At 39.6% G+C, this 24,249-nt stretch overlaps 1 protein-coding gene across 1 annotated transcript in view; it reads left to right on the forward strand.

Annotated features, from left to right (window-relative positions):
* The first annotated feature begins 1,902 nt into the window (after positions 1–1,902).
* EFCAB5 (EF-hand calcium binding domain 5) overlaps positions 1,903–24,249 on the forward strand; it is a 113,341-nt gene continuing 90,994 nt past the window's right edge. The window contains exons 1-2 of the mRNA XM_064270336.1: positions 1,903–2,530; positions 22,778–22,934. Coding sequence (XP_064126406.1) covers positions 1,920–2,530; positions 22,778–22,934 — 768 coding nt within the window. The 5' untranslated portion in view covers positions 1,903–1,919. The remainder of the gene's footprint in view (positions 2,531–22,777; positions 22,935–24,249) is intronic.

Here is a 24,249-nt window from a genome sequence, read left to right on the forward strand (position 1 = left end):
ATCATTTCCTACTACCTATGTCCTTTAAGCTTGGGGTGCCTCATGGCTGCTTCCAAATTCACAGTGGTTTCCTCCTGTGCCTTTTTTATTTTATTTGTTGTTGTTGTTGTTGTTAGGTGCCCTTGAGTCGGTTCCGACTCATAGCGACCCCACGCACAACAGAAACACTGCCCGGTCCTGCACCATCCTTGCATTCGTTGTTATGCTTGAGCTCATTGTTGCAGCCACTGTGTCAATCCACATCGTTGAGGATCTTCCTCTTTTCTGCTGACCCTGTGCTCTACCAAGCATCACGTCCTTCTCCAGGGACTGATCCCTCCTGACAACATGTCCAAAGTATGTAAGACGCAGTCTCGGTATCCTTGCCTCTTTTGTTTATTTTGTAGTTTGTTTTTTTTTAAATTAATCTAATCCTATATGCCTTCCATTTTTCAGAGATTCTTAAAAATTTCTGACTGATGAATGTCCCCATCTTCATATCCAGCACTCTTACGGATATATTAAAAAAAAAAAAAAACCTTTCCTGTCATTTCTAGTGATTTTGTTAGGGAGGGAATGTAGGTGTTTGTTCTCAGTCTGTATCTTGGTCTAATATCTCCACCCTGCATTTTAAAAATGAAAACGTGAAAGAGTTGACTCAACTAGAAAGGCACAGGTCGATTATTTTAATGCAGAACACGCAATATTTTGGTGCCATGGATGGCTCTTTGAATATTATTATATCTATTTCCATAATTGAACAAACAAGTCTGTGAGCAAACTTCATCTGTACTTGGTAGTGTGAGTGTGTCATGGATTGAATTGTGTCCCCCCCAAAATATGTGTCAACTTGGCTAGGCCATGATTCCCAGTATTGTGTAATTGTCCACCATTTTGTCATTTGATGTGATTTTCCTATGTGCTGTAAATTCTACCTCTATGATATTAATGAGGCAGGATTACAGATAGTTGTGTTAATGAGGCAGGACTCAATCTACAAGATTAGGTTTTGTTTTAAGTCAGCCTCTTCTGAGATATAAAAGAGAGAAGTGAGCAGAGAGACAGGGGGACCTCATGCTACCAAGAAATGAGAGCCAGAAGAATAGTGTGTCCTTTGATCCCAAGGTCCCTGCGCTGAGAAACTCCTAGGCCAGGGGAAGATTGATGACAAGGACCTTCCTCTGGGGCGAAGAGAGAGAAAGCCTTCCCCTGTAGCTGGTACCCTGAATTTGGACTTCTAGCCTGCTAAACTTTGAGAGAATAAATTTCTGTTTGTTAAAGCCAAAAAAAAAGAAAGAGGCTGGAAACATAAGAGTGAGAAGAAATATGTTTAAATATACCTGTGCGGTAGAGGTTACCTGCCTATTCAGCAGACATTTCCCTATCATTCACCTGCCAACTGAATCTCAATTTTGTAGCAGATGGTGATCACTTGATGTAAGTGAAATTAGGTCCAAACTCTGGCATCAGAGAATAAATATGGTTGGTCAAAATTAGTCATAGTAATCCCATTTACCTTTACCAGTAATTGGTCTAGGTGTGGGCAGGTAACCTTGTTAGGGTCAATAAAATGTAAAGTATCAGAGCAGGGATTCTGGGGTCTTCTCCTTTTGAAAAATAAAAGAGAGCTTCAAGAGGAGAAAACTCGTTTGTCCTCAATCCTTTTTTTCTGTGAGCTGCAGCAGCCATCTTGTGATCCTGAGGTAGAAGCACAAAAAATGAATAAAGAACAATAGAAACAGATTAGGTATTTAAATGAAATCACTGAACTGCTGAATGACTTCTGATTAAGTCAAAAATAAATCCTTACTGTTAAATAACTTTTGCCTGATTTTCCGTTACTTTCAGCTAAAAGCATTCCTATATACCATATAAATGGATATAAAAATGCTTTTTTTTCTAATAATATTCTGAAGTCAAGGGATCAAATTCTACTTATAATGTTTCTTATATTTCACTTTTTCTTTTTTTCCCCAGAATTAAACCTGGAGTGTCAGCCAAAACCTTCAGCTCTTTCAACAAAGGTCTCAAAGACTACAATCGCAGGGGCTGTTGTTATTAGAAAATCTGCACAAGTGACTTTCAGTATGGATAAAACTGCACCGAAAACAAAACTAGAACAACCATGGAAGAAAAATCTTTTTGAAAGAGTGGAGGCAAGAGCCCAGGCAATGCAGCAGAAAATAATAGATAAAGATAATCTGAAGAAGGAGCTAGAAAAAAAGACTGAAAAAAAACTCCCTAAGGATAATTTGGCCAAAGAGTGGTTTAATACTGAAAACAGCACACTGAGTACTCGAGCGTATTTGCTTGACAAGCTTCTACCTACATTAGTTCCGGGAGTAGAAAACATGTTAATGCAAGTAGAAAAGAAGAAGCTTTTTGAAAAAGTTGATACTCCAACGAATTTTGATCCAATTACTTTTCTGGGGGAATATTTAATGAGAAACAATCCAAATTACGTCAAAGCTGAAACGTCTGGTTACCAGAGGGTGATGAGAGAAGTCACAGAAGATCTGAAGGTCCGTGTTCCCGACACAATCTGCAACAGGTACAATTTGTCATATTTTCAACTGATAATTCATCTCCTTACTTTGAAAAGCCAGGAGAGCAATAATGCAGTCACACAAACAGAACTTAAAAGAAGTGATTTCATATTATTCAAAATTTATTGAGCTACTGCTATATGCTTTGCTTTTCATGAGGCACTATAAAGACTAATGAAGTACATTAAATAAGTTACTTGCATTCATGGATTTTATTCCCTTACCACGGCCCCAAGTATATATTTATTTGTTTATTGTCTGTCTCTCTGCACTGAAAAGTAAGCAATATGAGAGCAGGGGCTTTTTTTTTTTTTTTAATTTTTCAGATAGGCAATATATTCACCTGGTTCAAAAGCCAAAATGTGTAAAAAGCTATACAGAGAAAAGTTACCCTCCCATAACGTCTTAAGCTGGGTTCTCTAGAGAAGCAAAATCAGTGAAGCGTGTATAAATATATATATACAGAGAGAGACAGAGATTTCTAGGAAATGGCTCATGTGGCTGTAGAGGCTATAAAGTCCACGAGTCAGGCTGGAGTCTTCTCCTGACTCACATAGCTGCAGGGGCTGACAAACTCAAGATTGGCAAGTAGGATGGCAGGCTGCTAGCTCACAAGCTGTAGAGGCTGACAAATCCCAAGATCAGCAAGTAAGCTGCTAGCTGAAGTCTCAAGTACTGGAGGTCAGATGATGAGCCAGATGCAGGATCCAGAACAAGCAAAAGCCAGTGATCTTTGCCAGAAAGTCCACATATATTGGATGCAGGCCAAAACCCAAAGGATACTCCCTTTCAACTGATTGGTGGCTCATAGCAGATCTCATCATGGAGGTGATTATATCAGATCTCATGATGGAGGTGAGTACATCATTACATAGCTACCAAACTATATCATAACTGCCAAACCATTGAGAATTATGGCCCAGCCAAGTTGACACACAATCTTAACCATCACACATTCTTATCTTCCATCTAGCCAGTACTTAGCCTCTGCCGTAGACAACTACGCATTCTTAGTTTTCTATGGATCCTTCCAGAGTTTCTGGATGCATGCATAAACAAATGCAAATACAGGTTCTTAATTTTCCTCCTTTTACACAAAAGCATGTGATATGAGTTACAAATATTTTCCCGTTTCTCACCTGCCATTTATTTATATTTCGTCATGCAGAAGATTTTTTATTTCCATGTAGTCAGATTTATTAACTTTTATCTTACGGCTTCTGGATTTTGAATCATTGTTACACTTTAAGATTTTAGAAGAAATCTCCCATGTTTTCTTCTGGAATTTTTGTAGTTTTAATTTTCTTTTAAAATAATGATTTATTTGACATTTATCTTAGTGTAAGATATGTTTTTGTTGTTGCTAGGTGCCATCAAGTCAATTCTGACTCATAGGAGCCCCATGCGACAGGGTAGAACTCTCCCGTGGGATTTTCTAGGCTATAATCTTTAGGGTCTCTGTGAGTTGGAATCGACTTGATGGCAATGGGTTTCAATCTTCACAGGGGGGCCCTGGTGGTGCAGTGGTTAAGATCTTGGCTTCTGACCAAAAGGTTGACAGTTCAAATATACTAGCTGCTCCTTGGAAACGCCATGGGGCAGTTCTACTCTGTCCTATAAGGTCATAATGAGTCAGAGTTGACTTTTTAAAAAATCTTTAGAGGTGCAAATCACCAGGTCTTTCTTCCATGAAGCCACTGCATGGGTCCCAAAAGCCAACCTTTCAGTTAGCAGCCAAGTGCTTATAAGGTATGAATTTTTATTTTCAGTGGAAATAGTGCCCCTTAGAGTGTGGTAGCCAACAAATGGCATCAAAATTACTTGGGTACTTAGTTCAAAGGTCAGATTTATAAGTTCTTCCTCATATCTTCTGGATCAGAACCTCTAGAAATACATTTAAAATGAGTTCCATGGGAGCCTGTTATGTACACTAAAGCTTCAAGATGAATCATTTAGAGAAAACAAATTAATGGACTTTTAGTACTGGTGGAACGTGCCAACAGCATGCAGGGAGCAAAGTCATTAAATTTAATAAATAGCTTCGAGAACATTTCCTCTCACCATCTGTTCTTGTGAAGCAATAGATTAGATTTGTGTTTAGATCTGTTTCCATAAATAATACTTAAAATTTGGGAACTGGTTTCAAGGCTGTTAATTGATATATTGACAAACCCTTCCTCCAGTTAGGGCTACATAAACCTCAATCAGTACGTTAAGCTCTGTTGTTGTTAGGTGCCATCAAGTCGGTTCTGACTCATAGTGACCCTATGTACAACAGAATGAAACACTGCCCAATCCTCTGCCATCCTCACACTCTAAAATCTAAGCATTTATTAATACCAATAACAAGAATAGTAATGGGCATACTAGGGCTCTGGTCTGGGTTCCATTGCCAACCAATGACATGACATAAAACATTTCTTGAACAGGGAGTTTGAGGGTCTTTTAAGGTTTGGTAAGAGTTCTGTTATCAAGCAACACTGCTCTAAGAAGTCCATGGAAGAGTTAAAGGAATCACAGATGCTTTTTGTTTGTTTGGTCTGGATTGTTAGGATTAGGGTTTCATTTCTCTCTGGCAAGAACCCAAAAGCCCTGGTGGTGCAGTGGTTAAAGCAATGGACGGCGAACCGAAAGGTCAGTGTTCCAAACCACCAGTGGCTCCGCAGGAGAAAGATGTGGCAGTCTGCTTCTGTAGAGATCTACAGCCTTGGAAGCCCTGTGGGGTCACTATGAGTCAGAATCAACTTGACGTGGTGGGAGTCCTGTCTTTATATGTTAACAGATGATTGTCGCAGGCACTGTAGAATATTCAGAAATTCTAGGGAAGCTTTACAACAGCATGCTCTCCTCCCAATGCCTTTTGACTAAAAGCTTGGACAACCAGCTATCTTAGCAAAAAATAGTTCTGCTTTTAAATTCTCTGAATTATATCATTGCGTTGTCCTCAATTCGTTAAAGAGTCTTGGAGAAGTCTACAGGTAGTCCCCAGTTTACTGCGGGGTTCTGACAACTCCAGTGTAAGTCAGTTCTGACAAGTCAAATACCTCTTTTTTTAAAGTTTTCATTATCAGTATCTTTATAAATCCAGCCTTTGTCTTTGGGGGTTGGAAACATTACATATAAACTTGCAGATCTACTTTAACATTGTATGTACAACAGAATGAAACACTGCCCAGTCCTCTGCCATCCTCACACTCTAAAATCTAAGCATTTATTAATATCAATAATAACATTGTATGTAATACACGTTACTAATGATAAGATGTGTAAAAAAAACATGGTCATAAGTGAGGTACCTTGTAACTCAGATACTTTGTAAATCGAGAACTACCAGTATTTAAGAATGGGAGATTTCCTTATTTATATTCAAGAAAAAAAAATTTTTTTTGTTTGGTTTATTAAGACTTTATCTTGTTGAAATGTTCATTTGCCACAAATCAACCTGAAAGTTCTCAGCTGCCTAGGTCCCAAGACAAAAAAAAAAAAAAAAGGAATTCATTTCTGTTGGGTATCTAAGAACAATAGATAATGAACACACTCCTTACGTATTTGGAACAATTTTTATAGTGGTAGCCAGTTATCCGGAAAACAAAATGCCACTGCTGTCTGTTTTTACACATAAAATATACTGTCACTGCTTTTATCAGGGCTCCTGAAAGATACCTAAAAAATAAAGTGGACTTTGATTCTTATATACGGTTTTGCAAAATAGGTTGGATTAGCGTCATTTTGCTTTTCTTCCATAGCTGTTCTTTAAATATGTTTTCCCTCTGACTCTGATTCCTTCTGTGCTTGGAAACATGTATTTGAAAGGTTGTTACTACCTTATTGTAAACTGACTTAATGAAAAATATTTATTTTTTAAAATAGAATTACAGGGGAAGTTTATTAATGTTAGAATTTCAGACTATTCCAGAGAATGAGGGCCTATTATACTATAAATTTCCTCTCTTTTCTCCACCAGTCCTGGACAAACGAGATCCTAAACTGAGAGTTCAAATGAACCAGGAAGTAGATCCTAGAGGCCCAAGGCAAAAAGTTGGATCTTTTCCTGTATGGCAGTAATAGTGACACATATTGTTCTGGTTTTGTAATGATCCTTGATCCTTATATCTGTTGGTTATTTCACAGTCACTATGGAAACCCTGGTGGCGTAGTGCTTAAGAGCTATCTATGGCTGCTAACCAAAAGGTCAGCAGTTCAAATTCACCAGGTACCCCTTGAAAACCATGGGGCAGTTCTACTCTGCCCTATAGGGTCGCTATGAGTTGGAATCAACTCCAAGGCAAGGGGTTTGGGGGTCCATGGAAACCCTGGTGGCATAGTGGTTAAGAGCTACGGCTGCTAACCAAAAGGTCAGTAGTTTGAATCTCCCTGGTACTCGTTGGAAACCCTATGGGGCAGTTCCACTGTGTCCTGTAGGGTCACTATGAGTGGGAATTGACTCGATGGCAATGGGTGTGGTTTTGGTTTATGGGGTCCATATTCCACCTTGAGATATCTTTTGGTCATTTCCCCTGTGACTCCTCTTTATTAACCTCATGAACTAATATATTTAATCCATAAAGAAAAAGAATCACAAAGAAATACTCCAAATAATTACTTTCTTTGCCACAGTCATGTGAAGGAGAAAAATAAGTCAGTATAAATGCTCAAACCTTAAGGATACACATACCAACTAAAATTTAAAAGGTAGAAGGACACAGGTCTTTAGGCATAATAATTCTCTACAGATCAATTCACATACAGTGTTCAAGGAACGTATGCAGACTGTCTGACAAAATTCCGTTGTGTGTCTTTCTATTGGAATGTGGTATCTGTGAAGGGTTCTAATATTTACTTCAAAGTATTTACTTTCTGTATTCCAAAAAAACCTCAGAGTGTCTAACGTATCCTTATAAGATGCCAGCACTAGGACTTGGCAAGAGTGAGGGTCTGTTTCATCCTTGATATGAGTTTTCCTTAACTGCCAGGAGACAGTGACTGCCTAGACAGATATCTGTCTGCTGGTACTCCACACCAGCTGCCACCCTTTCACTGAGCCAAACCCTTGTGCTTACATTATGCTAGGAAATCCCTCAGGTGCTTCTCCTGATGATGTTATTAATACGAACCATCTTGTCAGTCTGTATTGAATACCAGATTTTATAAATCCAGTAAAACAGATTATGCTAAAAGTGATTGAATAGATAAGGGAAATGCTTTTTTATAGCATTTAAATGACTATTATACCTAATGGTATGTGATGAGACTTTATCCAAACAGGTTCTACTTTGTCCAACCTGAAGCATAATAATAATTCGTGTACCCTGACTAGTTTCATATCCACCTCTAAGCCACACTTTGTTGTGTATGTGTATATTCCATTATTAAGTACAGTACTTAGAAATCAAGTACTTATGGACTGAGGGATCATGGTTTTCCTGGGTATTATCCTAATATTCTACCCCCCTACTTGTTGTTGATGTACCTGCTTCCATAGCGTAGGACTTTCCTAATATTTACGAGTCTAAGGTAGAATTCCTGAGTTAAGTTCTTTCAAGCTAGATCTGGCATAATGCCTGGCAAGGTGTGGTGATCCTGGAGTAGAAACACTTAAGACTGTCAGAGATGTCCATATGTTCCTAGAATTTGCCAAATAATTCTATTGATTCATTTTAAACTATCTAATAACTGATATCCTTAAAGGAAGATAAGATTTGTTTGTTCATAGAAGAGGCTCTGGCCTTCTAGTGGCTAGAGAACTCACGTGCAACTGAATTGATTTTTACCTCTTCTGTCCTAACTCAGTCCTACATTACCAAAACAGATGCTTCCCAGTCGTCCAGTGGGAAATATCCCTACTTTGGTGGCCTCTACCCTGCTCTTACTTCTCCAGGAAGGTGGATCAACTGGAACTCAATCATCTCATTTAGAAATAAGAAATCCTCACCATCAAGGTCAGCGTCAAAGCTTAAAGGCACTAGATCAGAAGTACCCAGCATGTAGTGACAACGAACTCAGACCACCAAGACCTGACTTAGTCCACCCAGGCTGGATAAGCTGCATTCTTTATGAACACCAATTTTACTATCTCCTGTGATACATAAAAAAAAAAAAAAAAAAATTTTTTTATGTATCAACTACTCAAAATTACAGAGTATCAGCTTTTTCTATCTAGAACATCTTTCTCCTTTCTATAACTTACTAATTTCTCCTCGTTCTTCAAGAATTGGCTCGAGTGTCACTTCCTCTGGAATGCTTTCTGTTAGGTTTGGTTGGATTATATTCCTGAAGCACCTATAGGCTCATGTCAGCTGTCAGAACACTGTAATAGAACTGTTGATTTACTTCCCCATAATCTCTTTGAGGATAGGGACAATTTTATCTGCACTTATGTTCCAACAATGAACACAGTGCTTGGCATGAGTTAGGGCTCAATAAATGTTTTTCCTCCCACATGTCTGTCAGTTTCTTGTACTGTGGGGGCTTGCGTGTTGCTGTGATGCTGGAAGCTATGCCACCAGTATTCAAATACCAGCAGGGTCACCCATGGTGGACAGATTTCAGCTGAGCTTCCAGACCAAGACAGACTAGGAAGAAGGACCCGGCGGCCTACTTCTGAAAAGCATTAGCCAGCAAAAACCTTATGAATAGCAGTGGAACATTGTCTGATATAGTGCCGGGAGATGAGCCCCTGAGGTTGGAAGGCACTCAAAACACGACTGGGAAGAGCTGCCTCCTCAAAGTAGAGTCAACCTTAATAATGTGGATGGAGTCAAAATTTCAGGACCTTCGTTTGCTGCTGTGGCATGCATGACTCAAAATGAGAAGAAACAGCTGTAAACAACCATTAATAATCTGAACATGGAATGTATGAAGTACGAATCTAGGAAAATTAGAAGTCGTCAAAAATGAAATGGAATGCATAAACATTGATATCCTAGGCATTAGTGAGCTGAAATGGACTAGTATTGGCCATTTTGAATCAGACCATCATATGGTCTACTATGCTGGGAATGACAACTTGAAGAGGAATGGTGCTGCATTCATAGTCAAAAAGAACATTTCAAGATCTATCCTGAAGTACAATGCTGTCAGTGATAGGATAATATCCATACACCTACAAGAAAGACCAGTTAAGACAACTATTATTCAAAGTTATGCACCAGCCACTAAGGTCAAAGATGAAGAAACTGAAAATTTTTACCAACTTCTGCAGTCTGAAATTGCTCGAACGTACAATCAGCATGCACAGATAAATTACAGGAGATTGGGATGTGAAAGCTGGAAACAAAGAAAAAGGATCAGTAGTTGGAAAATATGACCTTGGTGATAGAAATGATGCTGGAGATCACATGATAGAATTTTGCAAGACCAATGACTTCTTCGTTACCAATACCTTTTTTCACCAACATAAATGGCTATTATACACGTGGACCTTGCCAGATGGAAAACACAGGAATCAAATCTACTACATCCATGGGAAGAGAAGATGGAAAAGCTCAATATCATCAGTCAGAACAAGGCCAAGAGCTGACTGTGGAACAGAGCATCAATTGCTCATACGCAAGTTCAAGTTGAAACTGAAGAAAATTAGAATAAGTCCATGAGGAATATGCCTATTCCCAAGAAAGCTGATCCTACCGAATTCAGAAATTATCGAACGATAATATCATTAATATCACACACAAGTAAAATTTTGCTGAAGATCATTCAAAAGCAACTGTGGCAGTGTATTGACAGATAACTGCCAGAAATTCAAGCCGGATTCAGAAGAGGACATGGAATCAGGGATGTCATTTCTGAAGTCAGATGGATCCTGGTTGAAACCAGAGAGTACCAGAAAGATGTTTATACCTGTGTTTTATTGGCTGTGCAAAGTAATTCAACTGTGTGGATCGTAACAAATTATGGATAACATTGCGAAGAATGGGAATTCCAGAACACTTAATTGTGCTCACGAGGAACCTTTACATAGATCAAGAGGCAGTTGTTCGGACAGAACAAGGAGATACTGATTGGTTTAAAGTCAGGAAAGGTGTGCGTCAGGGTTGTATCCTTTCACCGTACTTATTCAATCTGTATGCTGAGCAAATAATATGAGAAGCTGGATTATATGAAGAACACGGCTTCAGGATTGTAGGAAGACTCATTAATAACCTGCAATATGCAGATGACACAACCTTGCTTGCTGAAAGTGAAGAGGACTTGAAGCACTTACTAATGAAGATCAAAGACCACAGCCTTCAGTATGGATTACACCTTAACATAAAGAAAACAAAAATCCTCACAACTGGACCAATAAGCAACATCATGATAAACAGGGAAAAGACTGAAGTTGTCAAGGATTTCATTTTACTTGAATCCACAATCAACACTCATGGAAACAGCAGTCAAGAAATCAAAATATGCGTTGCATTGGCCAAATATGCTGCAAAAAACTTCTTTAAAGTATTGAAAAGGAAAGATGTCACCTTGAAGACTAAGATGCACCTGACCCAAGCCATGGTGTTTTCAATCACCTCCTGTGCATGTGAAAGCTGGACAATGAATAAAGAAGACTGAAGAAGAATTGATGCCTTTGAATTGTGGTGTTGGAGAAGAATATTGGCATACCATGGACTGCCAGAAGGGCAAACAAGTCTGTCTTGGAAGAAGTACAGCCATAGTGCTCCTTAGAAGCAAAGATGGGGAGACTATGTCCCACATACTTTGGACATATTGTCAGAAGGAATGAGTCCCTGGAGAAGGACATCATGCTTGGTAAAGTAGAGGGTCATCCAAGAAGAGGAAGACCCTCAATGAGATGGGTTGACATAGTGGCTGCAACAATGAGCTCAAGCATAATAACAATTGTGAGGATGGCTCAGGACCGGGCAGTGTTTCGTTCTGTTGTGCATAGGGTTGCTATGAGTTGGAACCGACTCTACAGCACCTAACAACACCCACAACAATTGTTTTTCAGATGAATGAATGAATAACTTGAAATGACTGAAGAGTCTTCACTCAATCAGTATTTATTGTATTACTACTGAGTATTCAATGTTGAACAAAACCCTAAAGGGGAAAATAAAAATTTTGATTCTTGTCATGAAGAACTATACAGTAGTCTATTTGGGGAAATATAACTAAATCACACCCAAATTTATCAAAGCAATTTTCTCTACACACTCTCCTCACTTCCCACACACTTCTTAATCTGTTCTAGTCTGACCTTTATACCAGGCTTTCTCCAATAAATGGCACTTAACAGGTTAACAATGCTTTCCATGCTGGCCAATGGAAAGTTTGCAGTCCTTGTCTTACTTGACCTTTTAGTAGTATTCAGTGATGTTGACCATTTCACTCCTTTAAACACTTTCCTTTCCCTTTTATAATATCATGGTTTGTTTTCTTTCTCTGTTTAGTCCTTCTCATTATCCTTTGCTGGCTCCTTCTCTGCTACCTGATCTTCAAATATCAAGGTTCTTTAAGGCATGATACCAGGCCTTCTTCTCCTGTCATTCTATAATTCACCTATGAGTGATCTCATTCTAAAACATAACTTCAATTACCACCTGTACGTTCATGACTTTTCAGCCTAAACACCTCTTTTGAGTTCCAGACCAGAATATCCAACTACGTATCTAACATCTGCGCTTGGATGTTTCACAAGCACCTCAATTACAGCAAGTCATTGTCTTTACTTGGATTTTCTCCAGTGTTACCGATCTCAGTGGATGTCATCATCATCTATCCAGGTGCTCAAGCCAGAAACCGAAGGATGGATCTTGACACCTCCTGCTTCCTCACTGCTCATTTCCAGTCATTAAGTCCTGTTGATTTTACCTCTTTCTTGCAGATCTGTTCACTTTTGTCTCCGTAGTCTAAGTAACTATCATATCTCACCTGTGCTATTGCAGTAGTCTCCTAATTGGTTTGTTTACATCTACTCCTGCTCTCTTCCAATATTTTCTTTACCTGTAACTGAAATGATTTTTTAAAAACACTAATCTTATTCTGTTCTCCAATGTGGAATCTCTCAATGGCATCTCCTTGTATGACCTGGTCCCTGCCCGTCTCTCTAGCTCTGGCTCCTGCTTCTCCCCTCACATTCTTTTTTACTCCAGGCACACTGGATTTCTTTCCATTCTTTAAGCATACAGTGCTTTTCCTACCTTAGGGTCTTTACATATGCTATTCCTTCTGCCCGTATCACTCTTCTCCTTCCTTTTTACCCTGGTGGTGTAGTGGTTAAGTGCTACGGCTGCTAACCAAAGGGTTGACAGTTCTAATCTGCCAGGCGCTCCTTGGAAACTCCATGGGGCAGTTCTACTCTGCCCTAAAGGGTCGCTATGAGTCGGAATCGACTCGACGGCACTGGGTTTGGTTTTGGTTTTTTGGTACCAAAGCTTTAGAGCTCAGCTCAAATACCACTGTTATCATGAAAGTGGTCGGAATCTTCCCTTACAGGCTCTCAGAGCATTCTGTGTTTCTCTGTCATTGAAGTTGTCACAATTCTAATGGTTGTTTCGCCTGATACAATGTAAGCAGGAGTTATGTCTGTTATATTGAATCCCCAGTATCTAACACTCTGTCCTGTAAGTAATGCTTGAATTGATATTTGTTAAATTAATAAATTCACCTATTCCAATCAGGCTTTTGCCCTCATGATGAAAGCTTTCTTTCTTTTTTTGTTTCTGTTTTTAGATACATAAGATCATTATGAGATATGTCTTAATGCCTAATGACTATAGGACAATCACCTTATTTTCATACTTACCCTAATTTTAGGTAATTGAGGATTTAATTTTGAAATCTCTGGAACTAATCATCATTATTTATTGGGAATGTTATGATAAATGTTCTTCACCATTTTATAAGCTTCCAAATAGGCCTAATAATTTGTGTGTTCAAATATCATTAATTAGCCATTACTTAAATTTTTTCAAAGTCATTAAACCTATGTCAAGAGCCCTATTTCATAGTAAGATATTGTTGAATAAACAAAAATAAAAAATTAAGTAAGCACATGTCATATCCACCACTTCTCTGTCAGTTTGTCATACTGTAGTGGCTTGTGTATTGCTGTGATACTGGAAGCTTTGCTGCCAGTATTTCACATACCAGCAAGGTCACCTGTGGTGAACAGGTTTCAGCCGAGCTTGCAGACTAAAAGACACTAGAAAGAAGGATCCGGCAGTCTACTCCTGAAAAAATCGGCCTTGAAAGCATTATGAATAGCAGCAGAACCTTGTGTGATACAGTGCCTGAATATGAACCCCTCAGGTTGGAAGGCCCTCTGAGACAGATAGGGTTAACTGTGTTGGCGGGACAAGACAGCTGTTAAAAGATTACCATCTAAAAGTCGAGTAAACAGGAACCACACTCTGCCAACACGAAATAAGGTTAAAACAACCTGTGAATTACCACCCTCTTCTTAGTGTTTTTCTAGTCCCTTCCCCCTTTTACAGGCTGCACATACATGGAGGAACAAAGCGTGATCACTGTTTGACCTTCCTTAGCCCACCAAAGAGGGCGATGTAGTGCCAAAAACCAGTGAGCCTGTGATATATCCCATAATAAGTAATGCCAAGGTCTGCCGAAAGGACTCCATCTTGAATATCAGCAGGGTTCCAGATGTACGTGCAACGTAATTAGTATGCACCACCATTCTGAGAAATACCCGCCCTTTGAAAGAAACCCACTATATATTCATTACTGTATTGTCTCCACCAAACCCATTTGGGGCCTAGCCTTGGCCCCTCTTTCCGCTCAGGCTTTTGGAGTCAGACTTTTGGAATGGCATGAGCCCTCTCTGACTTCTTTTACTTGTCATAAGTAAAATAAACCTCTCAGAGTTAAACCCAAATTGTCTACTCTGTGTATTCTTACAAGAGAAAAGACGACGACCCATTGAGATCGGAGGGCCTCAGTGATAACACTTCAATGATAACACAAGAGCCAAAATATGACCTTAAGTATATCCCACCTGAATTTAGAGACCATCTCAAGAATAGATTTGAAACATTGAACGTTAATGACTGAAGACAAGATGAGTTGTGGAATGACATCAAGGACATCATACATGAAGAAAGCAAGAGGTTGTTAAAAAAAAAAAAAAGGAAAGAAAGAAAAGACCAAAATTGATGTCAGAAGAGACTCTGAAACTTGCTCTTGAATGTAGAGTAGCTAAAAAAAAAAGAAAGAAATGATGAAGTAAAAGACTTGAACAGAAGATCTCAAAAGGTGGCTTGAGAAAACAAAGCAAAGTATTATAATGAAATGTGCAAAGACCTGGAGATAGAAAACCAAAAGGGAAGAACACACTTGGCATTTTACAAGCTGAAAGAACTGAAGAAAAAATTCAAGCTCTGAGTTGCAATATTAAAGGATTTTACACAGAAAATATTAAATGATGCAGAAAGCAACAAAAGAAGATGAAACGAAAACGAATTGGTAAATGTTCAGCTATTTCAAGAGGTAGCACATAATCAAGAACCGATAGTACTGAAGGAAGAAGTACAAGCTGCACTGAAGGCATTGGTGAAAATCAAGCCTCCGGGAATAGACGGAATATTGATTGAGATATTTCAACAAATGGAGGCAGTGCTGGAAGCTCTCACTTGTCTATGCCAAGAAATTTGGACGATAACCACCTGGCCAACTGACTAGAAGAGATCCATATTTGTGCCTATTTCCAAGAAAGATGATCCAAACAAATGTGGAAAGTATTGAACAATATCATTAATATTACACACAAGTAAAATTTTGCCAAAGATCATTCAAAAGTGGTTGCAGCAGTACATCGACAGGGAACTGCCAAAAATTCAAGCTGGATTCAGAAGAGGACGTGGAATGAGGAATACCATTGCTGATATCCTGGTTGAAAGCAGAGAATACCAGAAAGATGTTTACCTGTGTTTTATTGACTATGCAAAGGTGCTTGACTGTGTGGATCATAACAAATTATGGATAGCACTGTGAAGAATGGGAATTCCAGAACACTTAATTTTGCTCATGAGGAACCTGTGCTTAGACCAAGAGGCAGTCGTTCGAACAGAATAAGGGAATACTGTGTGGTTTAGTCAGGAAAGCTGTGTGTCAGGGTTGTATCCTTTCACAATACTTATTCATTCTGGATGCTGACCAAATAACGTGAGAAGTTGGACTATATGAAGAATGCGCTTCAGGATTGGAGGAGGACTCATTAACAACCTGTGATATGCAGATGACACAACCTTGCTTGCTGAAAGTCAAGAGGACTTGAAGCACTTACTGGTGAAGATCAAAGACCAAAGCCTTCAGTATGGATTATACCTCAACATAAAAAAAACAAAAATCCTCACAACTGGACCATAAGCAACATTATGATAAACAGAGAAAAGATGGACATTGTGAAAGGTTTCATTTTACATGGATCCACCATCAACACCCACGGAAGAAGCAGTCAGGAAATCAAAGGATACTTTGCATTGGACAAACCTGCTGCAAAAGATCTCTTTAAAGTGTTAAAAAGCAAAGATATCACTTTAAGGACTAAGGTGTGCTTCACCCAAGCCATGGCATTTTCAACTGCTTCATGTGCATGTGAAAGCAGGACAATGAATAAGGAAGACTGAAGAACTGATGCCTTTGAATTATGGTGTTGGCAAAGAATATTGAATATACCATAACAGCCAGAAGAAAGAACAAATCTGTCTTGGAAGAAGTACAGCCAGAATGCTCATTAGAAGCAAGGATCGTGTGACTTCATCTCATATACTTTGGACATGTGATCAGGAGGGACCTATTATCAGGAGGAACCAGTCCACTGAGAAGGACATCATGCTTGGTAAAGAAGAGGGTCGACAAAAAAGAGGTAGTCCCTCAATGAGACGGATTGACACAGTGACTGCAACAATGGGTTCAAGCATTGTGAGGATGGTGCAGGACCGGGCAGTTTTTAGTTTTGCTGTACACAGGGTCACTATGAGTCAGAACCAAACAACCTAACAACAATAACAATGACAACATCTCATTTATGGATTTTCATAGATTTAGTTATCACGGGAACAATGTGTGTATGCTTAAGGAATGACAAGTTCAGTTTAGCTTTGTGAAACAAAGACCACCAGAGCTTAAAAACAAATAAACAAAAACTGAGTTTATTAACTTGCCGGTGAGGAAATATATATATACACCAGTGAAGAATTCACTGAGTAGTTTGCTGAAGGGGGGAAATTCAGGGGCTTTTAAGTATTAGGAAGAGAGTTTTATGATGGTTATACTTACACGAGTTGAAAACTATCACGCTGTATAGGACAGAATGATTTTACAGGTCGGTACCTGAGTGATTAAAACAAATTCCATTCTGCAGTGGTCAAGAGTCTTCAGTTAGGTCTGCTAAAGGTCTAGTGTACTGGGACCACTTAAAGTTCATCGTTGGTTATCTCACTTTATTACCAATTGCCAATCTGACACAAAGGGTTCTTTCTTTTCCCGATTAAGAATACACATGAAAGGCAAACTATCTTCAGCAAGCTTTATTTTGCTTGAGTCAAGCAAAAGGAGTCAGCAGGGATCTAAGCCTCTCTAAAAGACTGACTCGAAAAGGGAAGCAAGGCTAGGGCTTATATGGGTTTGGTGGAGACAATAGAGTAATGAATATTTAGTGGGCTTCTTACCAGGGGCAGGTTCTTCTCAGAATGGCAGTGTATGTTAATTAGGTTGCCTGCGAGCATCTGGAATCTAAGATGGAACCCACCAATATTCAAGATGAAGTCCTCTCAGCAGCCCTTGGCATCACTGATTATGGGATATAGCGCACGCGCACTTGATCTTCAGCACTACATCGCCATCTTCGGAGGGCTAAAGAAGGTCAAACAGCAGTCACACTCTGCTCCTCTGCACATACGGTGCCTGCAAAGGAGGAGGGAACTAGACAGACACTAAGAAAAAAAAAAAAAAAACTTTTTTTTTTTTTTTTTTTAAGAAGTAGATAGTAATTCATGGGCTGCCCCAATCCTATCTCATGTTGACAGGGTGGGTTCCTGTTTACCCAACTTCTAGGTGGTAATCTTTTTAAAAGCTCTTTTGTTCCACCAGCACAGTTAACCCTATCTGTCTCACGATAGGGTGTGGTTCCTGTGTTATCCAACTTCTAGATGATAATCTTTTAAAAGCTCTTTTGTTCAGCCACCGGCACAGTTAACCCTATCTGTCTCAACTTCAGCTGGTTAGAAACAATTTTGATGAAATACAACAGTCAGTTTTCATATAACCTAGGCAAATACTGCTGTGAGTGGAAAATTTTCTTTTTCCAGCTTGAAAGGATGGATAGAATTTGGGCTGTCACAACTAGGATGAGGAAGTGTTTTTATTTCTACCCCTTAGTCAATTAGATTTATACTGTGCTTTTCTTTTTTTTTCTTTAAAATATCTTAAGACATTTGTTCAGATGAGAAAACTGTTTTATTAGTTAGCTGTTGCTGAATAACAAAATACCCCAAAACTTAGTGGCTTAAAACAATGGCCATGTATTTGCTCATGATTTTGTGGTTTAGTAACTTTGGACTGGGCTCAACTGGCATAGCTCATCTCTGCTCCATATGTTTGGACTCACTCATGTCTGTAAGATGACAACTGATGGCCTTAATCACTTGCTTAGTGATTGGCTGACTGCAAAAATGGATGGCGGTAACTGGGTCATCATCCAGCAGGCTAGCCAAGGTTCGTTTCCAAGGTGGTGGTAGAAGGGCCCCCAAGAAGAATAAGAGAAGGCAAGACCCTATGTTCAAGCACTTTTCAACTTTCTACTTGCATCATGTTTGCTAATGGCCCATTGGCCAAAGCAAGTAACATAGCCATGGCCAGATACAAGGGGTACAGAAATAGATTCCAGCTCTTAATGAAAGGAATTACAAAATTACATTGCAGAGGGACATGCATACAGAAATGGGAAAAATTTGTGCACATTTTTGCAATTTTTCATGCTGCAGTTTTTCCTCCCTTCTAGTCCCCTTAATTGTGTACTTAGAATCGCTTGCAGGGTTTATCTGTGCTACACTGCCCAGAGTTAAGAGTTGGATGCCATAACATTCAGTTCACCGATGTAGACATTTTCATGAGATAATGCAGGCCACAGGAGAGAAGAGTTATTCATTTCCTAAATGAGCTACAAAATCAATTTAATATCCATTTGGATTACATTTAGAGTCTCATGTACAGAGGCCCTGCAGCACAAAACTAGATTTTGTTTCTAACTTTGGGCATCAGTAAATGGGAGGAAATGGTGTCTGAGCTGAGACCTAAAGGGTGTGGAGGATCAAGTCAGGCAAAGAGAGGGAGAAAAGCATTTCAGGCAGATGGAAACATGACCAAAAAACAATTTAGTGATGCCTAACTAGAAAACAACAACAACAAAAATTTTTTTTAAACTAGAAAACCAGGAAACTCTGGCGGCGTAGTAGTTAAGTGCTACAGCTGCTCACCAAAAGGTCTGCTGTTCAAATCTGCCAGGTGCTCCTTGGAAACTCTACAGGGCAGTTCTATAGGGTCGCTATGAGTCGGAATTGACTCGACAGCAGTGATTAAACTTGGAAACAAAATTCATTTTTGTGTTTCAACGACCAATATACATGGAAATATCCAGAGCTTACCAAACAACATTGTTTGCTTTTCTGCTCTGCCATTGGACCCTGAGCTTTATAATGGCAGGATACACAGTAGGTACCCAAAAAATATTTGCGTAATGAATAAGTGAGTGAGTGAATGATGAGAAAAAGCCGAGAGAAGGACACAGCCACAGAATGGAGAGCCATGCAGGAATGAAGACAGAGATTGGGGAGAATGCTAGATGGAAAGAGGAGAGAGGGAGAAAAGAAAAGAGAGAGAAAGAAAGAGACAGGGAGAGAGATACAGTGGCAGAGGCAGAAAGAGTAGTGAAAGAACAGAAGCGAGCCAGGCAGAGGAAAGAACTGGGAGCTCTGAGATAAGTGGTGGTCAGAAGTTCTGGGGCTATTTTCATGGTTAGCAATTACGTCAGAGGAATTTAGTGCTTCCTTTAAAATACAAATTAATCTTATAGCTGTTCAGAAACAGCCCTTTCTGCACTATTAAACCACTTGCCTGCTTTTATTTTCAAACTTCAAAGTTTGGTTTTGAAGGCTTATTTTTCTAGAGAATTTTGAAGGCCCTCGTTACAATTGAATTGTGTCCCCCAAAATATGTGTTATAAATCCCTATATCTGTGGTTATAATTCCATTTGGGAATGGGTTTTCTTTGTTATGTTAATAAGACAGTTAGTGTAGGGCGTGTCTTAATTCAATCTCTTTTGAGATTTAAAAAAAGGTGATTAAATAAGCAAGCAAGAGAAGCAGAGATGGAGGAAGAGAGAAGCCAAGCCACATGAAGATCACCCAGGAGCAGAAACCCAAAACAGACAAGGACCTTCTTCCAGAGCCAATAGAGAGAGAAAGCCTTCCCCTAGAGCCAGTACCTGAATTCTAGCCTCCTGAACTGTGAGGAAATAGATTTCTGTTTGTTAAAGCCACCCACTTATGATATTTCTGTTACATATAGCAGCACCAGATAACGAAGACAGCCTCATGTGGGCATAAAGTAAGCAGTTCAAATCTGCCAGGTGCTCCTTGGAAACTCTGTGGGGCAGTTCTACTCTGTCCTGTAGGGTCGCTATGAGTCGGAATCGACTCGACGGCACTGAGTTTTTTTTGAGTAGATTTTAGCAGTTTCTTTTGGATTATTGTTGTTGTTATTGTTAGATTCTGTTGAGGTGGTTCTGACTCATAGTGACCCTATGTATAACACAGGGCTTTGAACCGGTTTGTTCTGGTTCGAACCCCTGCTGAGAGTTTGCATTTCTAACAAGTTCCCAGGAAGTTATACATAAGAATCAACTGGGGATTTTGTTAAAATGTACATTCTGATTCAGTATATCTGGTGTGGAAATGCAAATTCTCAGCAGGGAACTTGTTAGAAATGTGAATTATCAGCAAGGGTTAAAACCAGAACGAAGTGGTTTGAAGTCCTGGTATAAACACAACAAAATGTTGCCTGGTCTTGCACAATCCACACAATCATTGCTATGCTTGAGCCCATTGTTGCAGCATTGAGGGTGATCCTCCTTTTTGCCAACCTTTACCTAGCATGATGTCCTTCTCCAGGGCCTGGCCCCTCCTGATAACACCTCCAAATTATGTGAGACAAAGTCTTGCCATGCTGGATTTTTTTTTTTTTTTTCTGGTTTGGATTATTAGAGGTACAGTTAACCACCGCTTTTTGAAATTTCGCTTTTATGAAATACCTGTTAGTATTTGTTTTCACTGATAGAAAGAAATTTGAAGCGGATTTTTGCTTCTACGAAAAAAGTCAAAAAGTGGAAGTAGCATTCAACATTTTTTCGCAGTGAGCCTTCAAAGAGGCAGCACATACCCCAAGCTGTAAGAGTGGCTTTGGCAAGCTCCTTCCCCAGGAACTACACTCAGCATTCCTGCTTTTACTACATCTCAGTGTTATTTTAGGTTTTACGTGTTATTTGGTGTGATTTGGTGGGTTAGTTTTTGGGTCTGGGAATGCTCAAAAATATTTCCCATATAATTAATGGTAGTTGCTTCTTAGCTTTTTACCATTTTGGCTTAAGAATTCATAGTAACACTCTACTTTCAGACACTAGGGGAAACCTGTATCTAATTTACCAATTCTTTTAATTTTATTATGCTTTAGTTGAAAGTTTACAGCACCAATTAGGTTCTCATTCAAAAAATTTTTACACAAATTGTTTTGTGACATTGGTTGCAATTCCCGCATTGTGTCAGGATTCTCCCACTTTTCCTTTACAACCTGGGTTCCCAGTCAATTTACCAATTCTTATTGAAAATCCTTCTACATTTCAGAATCTGCAAGATTGCCTTAGGTTTTCTCATTTGAAAAATAAAGACTTCTCTCAAATGTTGTTGGAAAATTGTATTCAAAGCCAGCCATTATTTTAATTTTTCTGAGCTACTTTGGTGCTTCAATCGAAACCAGCTTGGGGTTTTAATGCACTAATAGAGATGAGGAGCATAACTAACGAGTTCCCAGTTGAGCTGATTCCAACTCATGGTGACCCCATGTGTGTCAGAGTAGAACTGATGATGAGTATAGGAGCCATTAAAATCACAATTATTCTCCTATTTTCACCCTGAGGAATGAAGCTCTGTGTGAGGATAGGGGTACCTATTATGTTCAGGACTTCAGTAGGGGCTGTCAAAGTATTTGACTCAGGCCAGATAAAGGCAATAGGCCAGTATATAATCCTAGACAGAATTTCTCAAAAGTTTGACCCAAGGCATCAGAATCACCCGGGGTGCTTATTATAAATGCAGCATCCAGGACCCCAACCTAGGCCTGAAATCAGAGTCCTCCTAGATGATTTCTGTGTCCCAGGAAGATAGAAGCCCACTACCTTAAGACCTTAGCACCTTCAACCTTGCCTTTAGGGTTTATATGGCAGCTTCTAGGACTATTCTTACTACTTCTTAAGTACATTACTGTGATCGTTAAGATTGTGTGTCAACTTGGCTTGGGCCATAATTCCCAGTGGTTTGGCAGTTAGGATGTAGTTTGGCAGTTGTGTAATGATGTAATCACTTCCATGATGGGGTCTGCTGTGAGTAGCCAATCAGTTGAAAGGAAGTTTCCTTGGGGATGTGGCCTGCATCCAATATAGGTGGACTTTTCTGGCAAGGTTCACTGGCTTTTGTTCACTCTGGATCCTGCAGCTGGCTCCTGTTTATCTGACCTCTGGTTCCTGGGACTTGAGCTAGCAGCTTGCCTAGTAGATCTTGGAATTCATCAGCCTCCATGGTCTGAATCTTGGGTTTGCCAGCCCTTGTACCTGCGTGAGTCAGGATAAACCTCCAGCCTGACCCACGGGCTTGAGACTTCCCAGCCTCTACAACCTTGTCAGTCATTTCCTTTATATAAATCTCTCTCTCTCTCTCTATACGCATCTCTGGTTTTGCTTCCTAAGAGAACCCAGCCTAAGACAGTTATTAAGTTGGGAAAGATAAGGCCTACTGTCATAAAAAGTCAAATAATAGATAGAAGGCAACCTATGATTAATGACAAATTCAATAAGTGCTGGAGGAAGGAGGGATCACTGCAAGCTTGAGTCAAGGTAGATTTCACAGAGAAAGCCTGGTACAAAGCTTGAATGAGCCTCTGATTGCTTATATTCTGCCATTTGAACCATCTGAACCAAATGTAAATAGTCTTTACTCAAGATGTTTTCTATTTTTACATTCTTCAGAGTATCCAAGATAAAGGAGGTTGTTCAAGAGAAAAGAGAGCAAAGAGAAAGAATAAACAAAGTAAAAATGAAGGTGGCTGACACACGGAAACAGGCTCTGGAGGAGCAGTTCGATGAATGGATTCTGGACCCCAGTGGAATGATTCCCATGGCAGTGGTACGAAAGGGATGTATGTAAACGATTGGTGGGGTAGGTGAAGGGAGGGCAGTTGCTAGAATACTGAGTGGAATGCTGGAATCTTCCCTCTAAATTCTGTCCTGCTGAGGTAATTAGATTCTTGACCTGCCTGGTCATTTAGAATTGATTCCTTCAGTTTTCTTTTGAGCATTTAAACATATTTCTGGCTAGATTTCCAAAATCTTGACTCTAGATAAGCTCCCAAACTTCTCATTGGAAACAGAAATAGATTTGTTTTTTTGGCGTGTGTGTCTGTGTGTGTATGACTAATCACTTCTGTGAACTAAGAGACCATATCTCTTAGCTCCAGAGAAAAACTGCATTCTAAAAGCTAAATATTTCCTCTTAGTATGTATAGATCCGAGAATACTTATTGGTTAGTTACAGTGTCAAGCATATTTTCAGTTCAAAGTGAATTCTTAAAAATGGAGCGAGGGAACTCTGACATTTCATTTTTAGGAACTGAAGAATTAGTAAGTGTAATGGATTGAATTGTGTCCCCCAAGCATATGTGTCAGCTTGGTTAGGCCATGTGTGGTTGTCCTCCATTTTGTGATTTTCCTGTGTGTTATAAATCATAATCTCTGCCTGTGGTTGAAAGGATTAGGGTGGGATTGTAATACCACCCTTACTCAGGACACCTCCCTGATCCAATGTAAAGGGAGTTTCCCTGGGGTATGGCCTGCACCACCTTTTATGTCTCAAGAGATAAGGCCTATTGCCATAAAAAGTCAAATAATAGATAGAAGGCATAGACATAAAAGGAAAGGGAAGCAAGCAGAGAGTTGGGGGCCTCATACCACCAAGAAAGCAGTGCTAGGAGCAGAGCGTGGCCTTTGGACCTGAGGTTCCTGTGCTGAGATGCTCCCCAACAGAAGACTGACGCCTCACAAGGACCTTCCCCCAGAGCCTACGGAGAGAGGAAGTCTTCCCCTGGAGCTGATGCCCTGAATTCGGACTTCTAGCCTACTGGACTGTGAGAGAATAAACTTCTCTTTGTTAATGCCATCTGCTTGTACTATTTCTGTTATAGCAGCTCTAGATGACTAAGTAAGTATAGAGAGTTCTTTGGATTGCCAAGGTGGTTGCCAAAGGTGAATTAACTCCATCATGCCCAGTGTCTGAGAGTCACTGGTATTATCCCCTACAGAGGTCAAAATGAGATCACTCTCAGCATTCCAGTCCTTCTCACACAAAAAGGTTGGTAATCAAATGTGGGACATACATGTGAAAGCATCGTGTTAGTTATTTAGTGCTGCTATAACAGAAATACCACGAGTGGGTGTCTTTAACA

This window comes from Loxodonta africana, chromosome 18, assembly GCF_030014295.1.
Source record: "Loxodonta africana isolate mLoxAfr1 chromosome 18, mLoxAfr1.hap2, whole genome shotgun sequence".
NCBI classification, from domain to species: domain Eukaryota; kingdom Metazoa; phylum Chordata; class Mammalia; order Proboscidea; family Elephantidae; genus Loxodonta; species Loxodonta africana.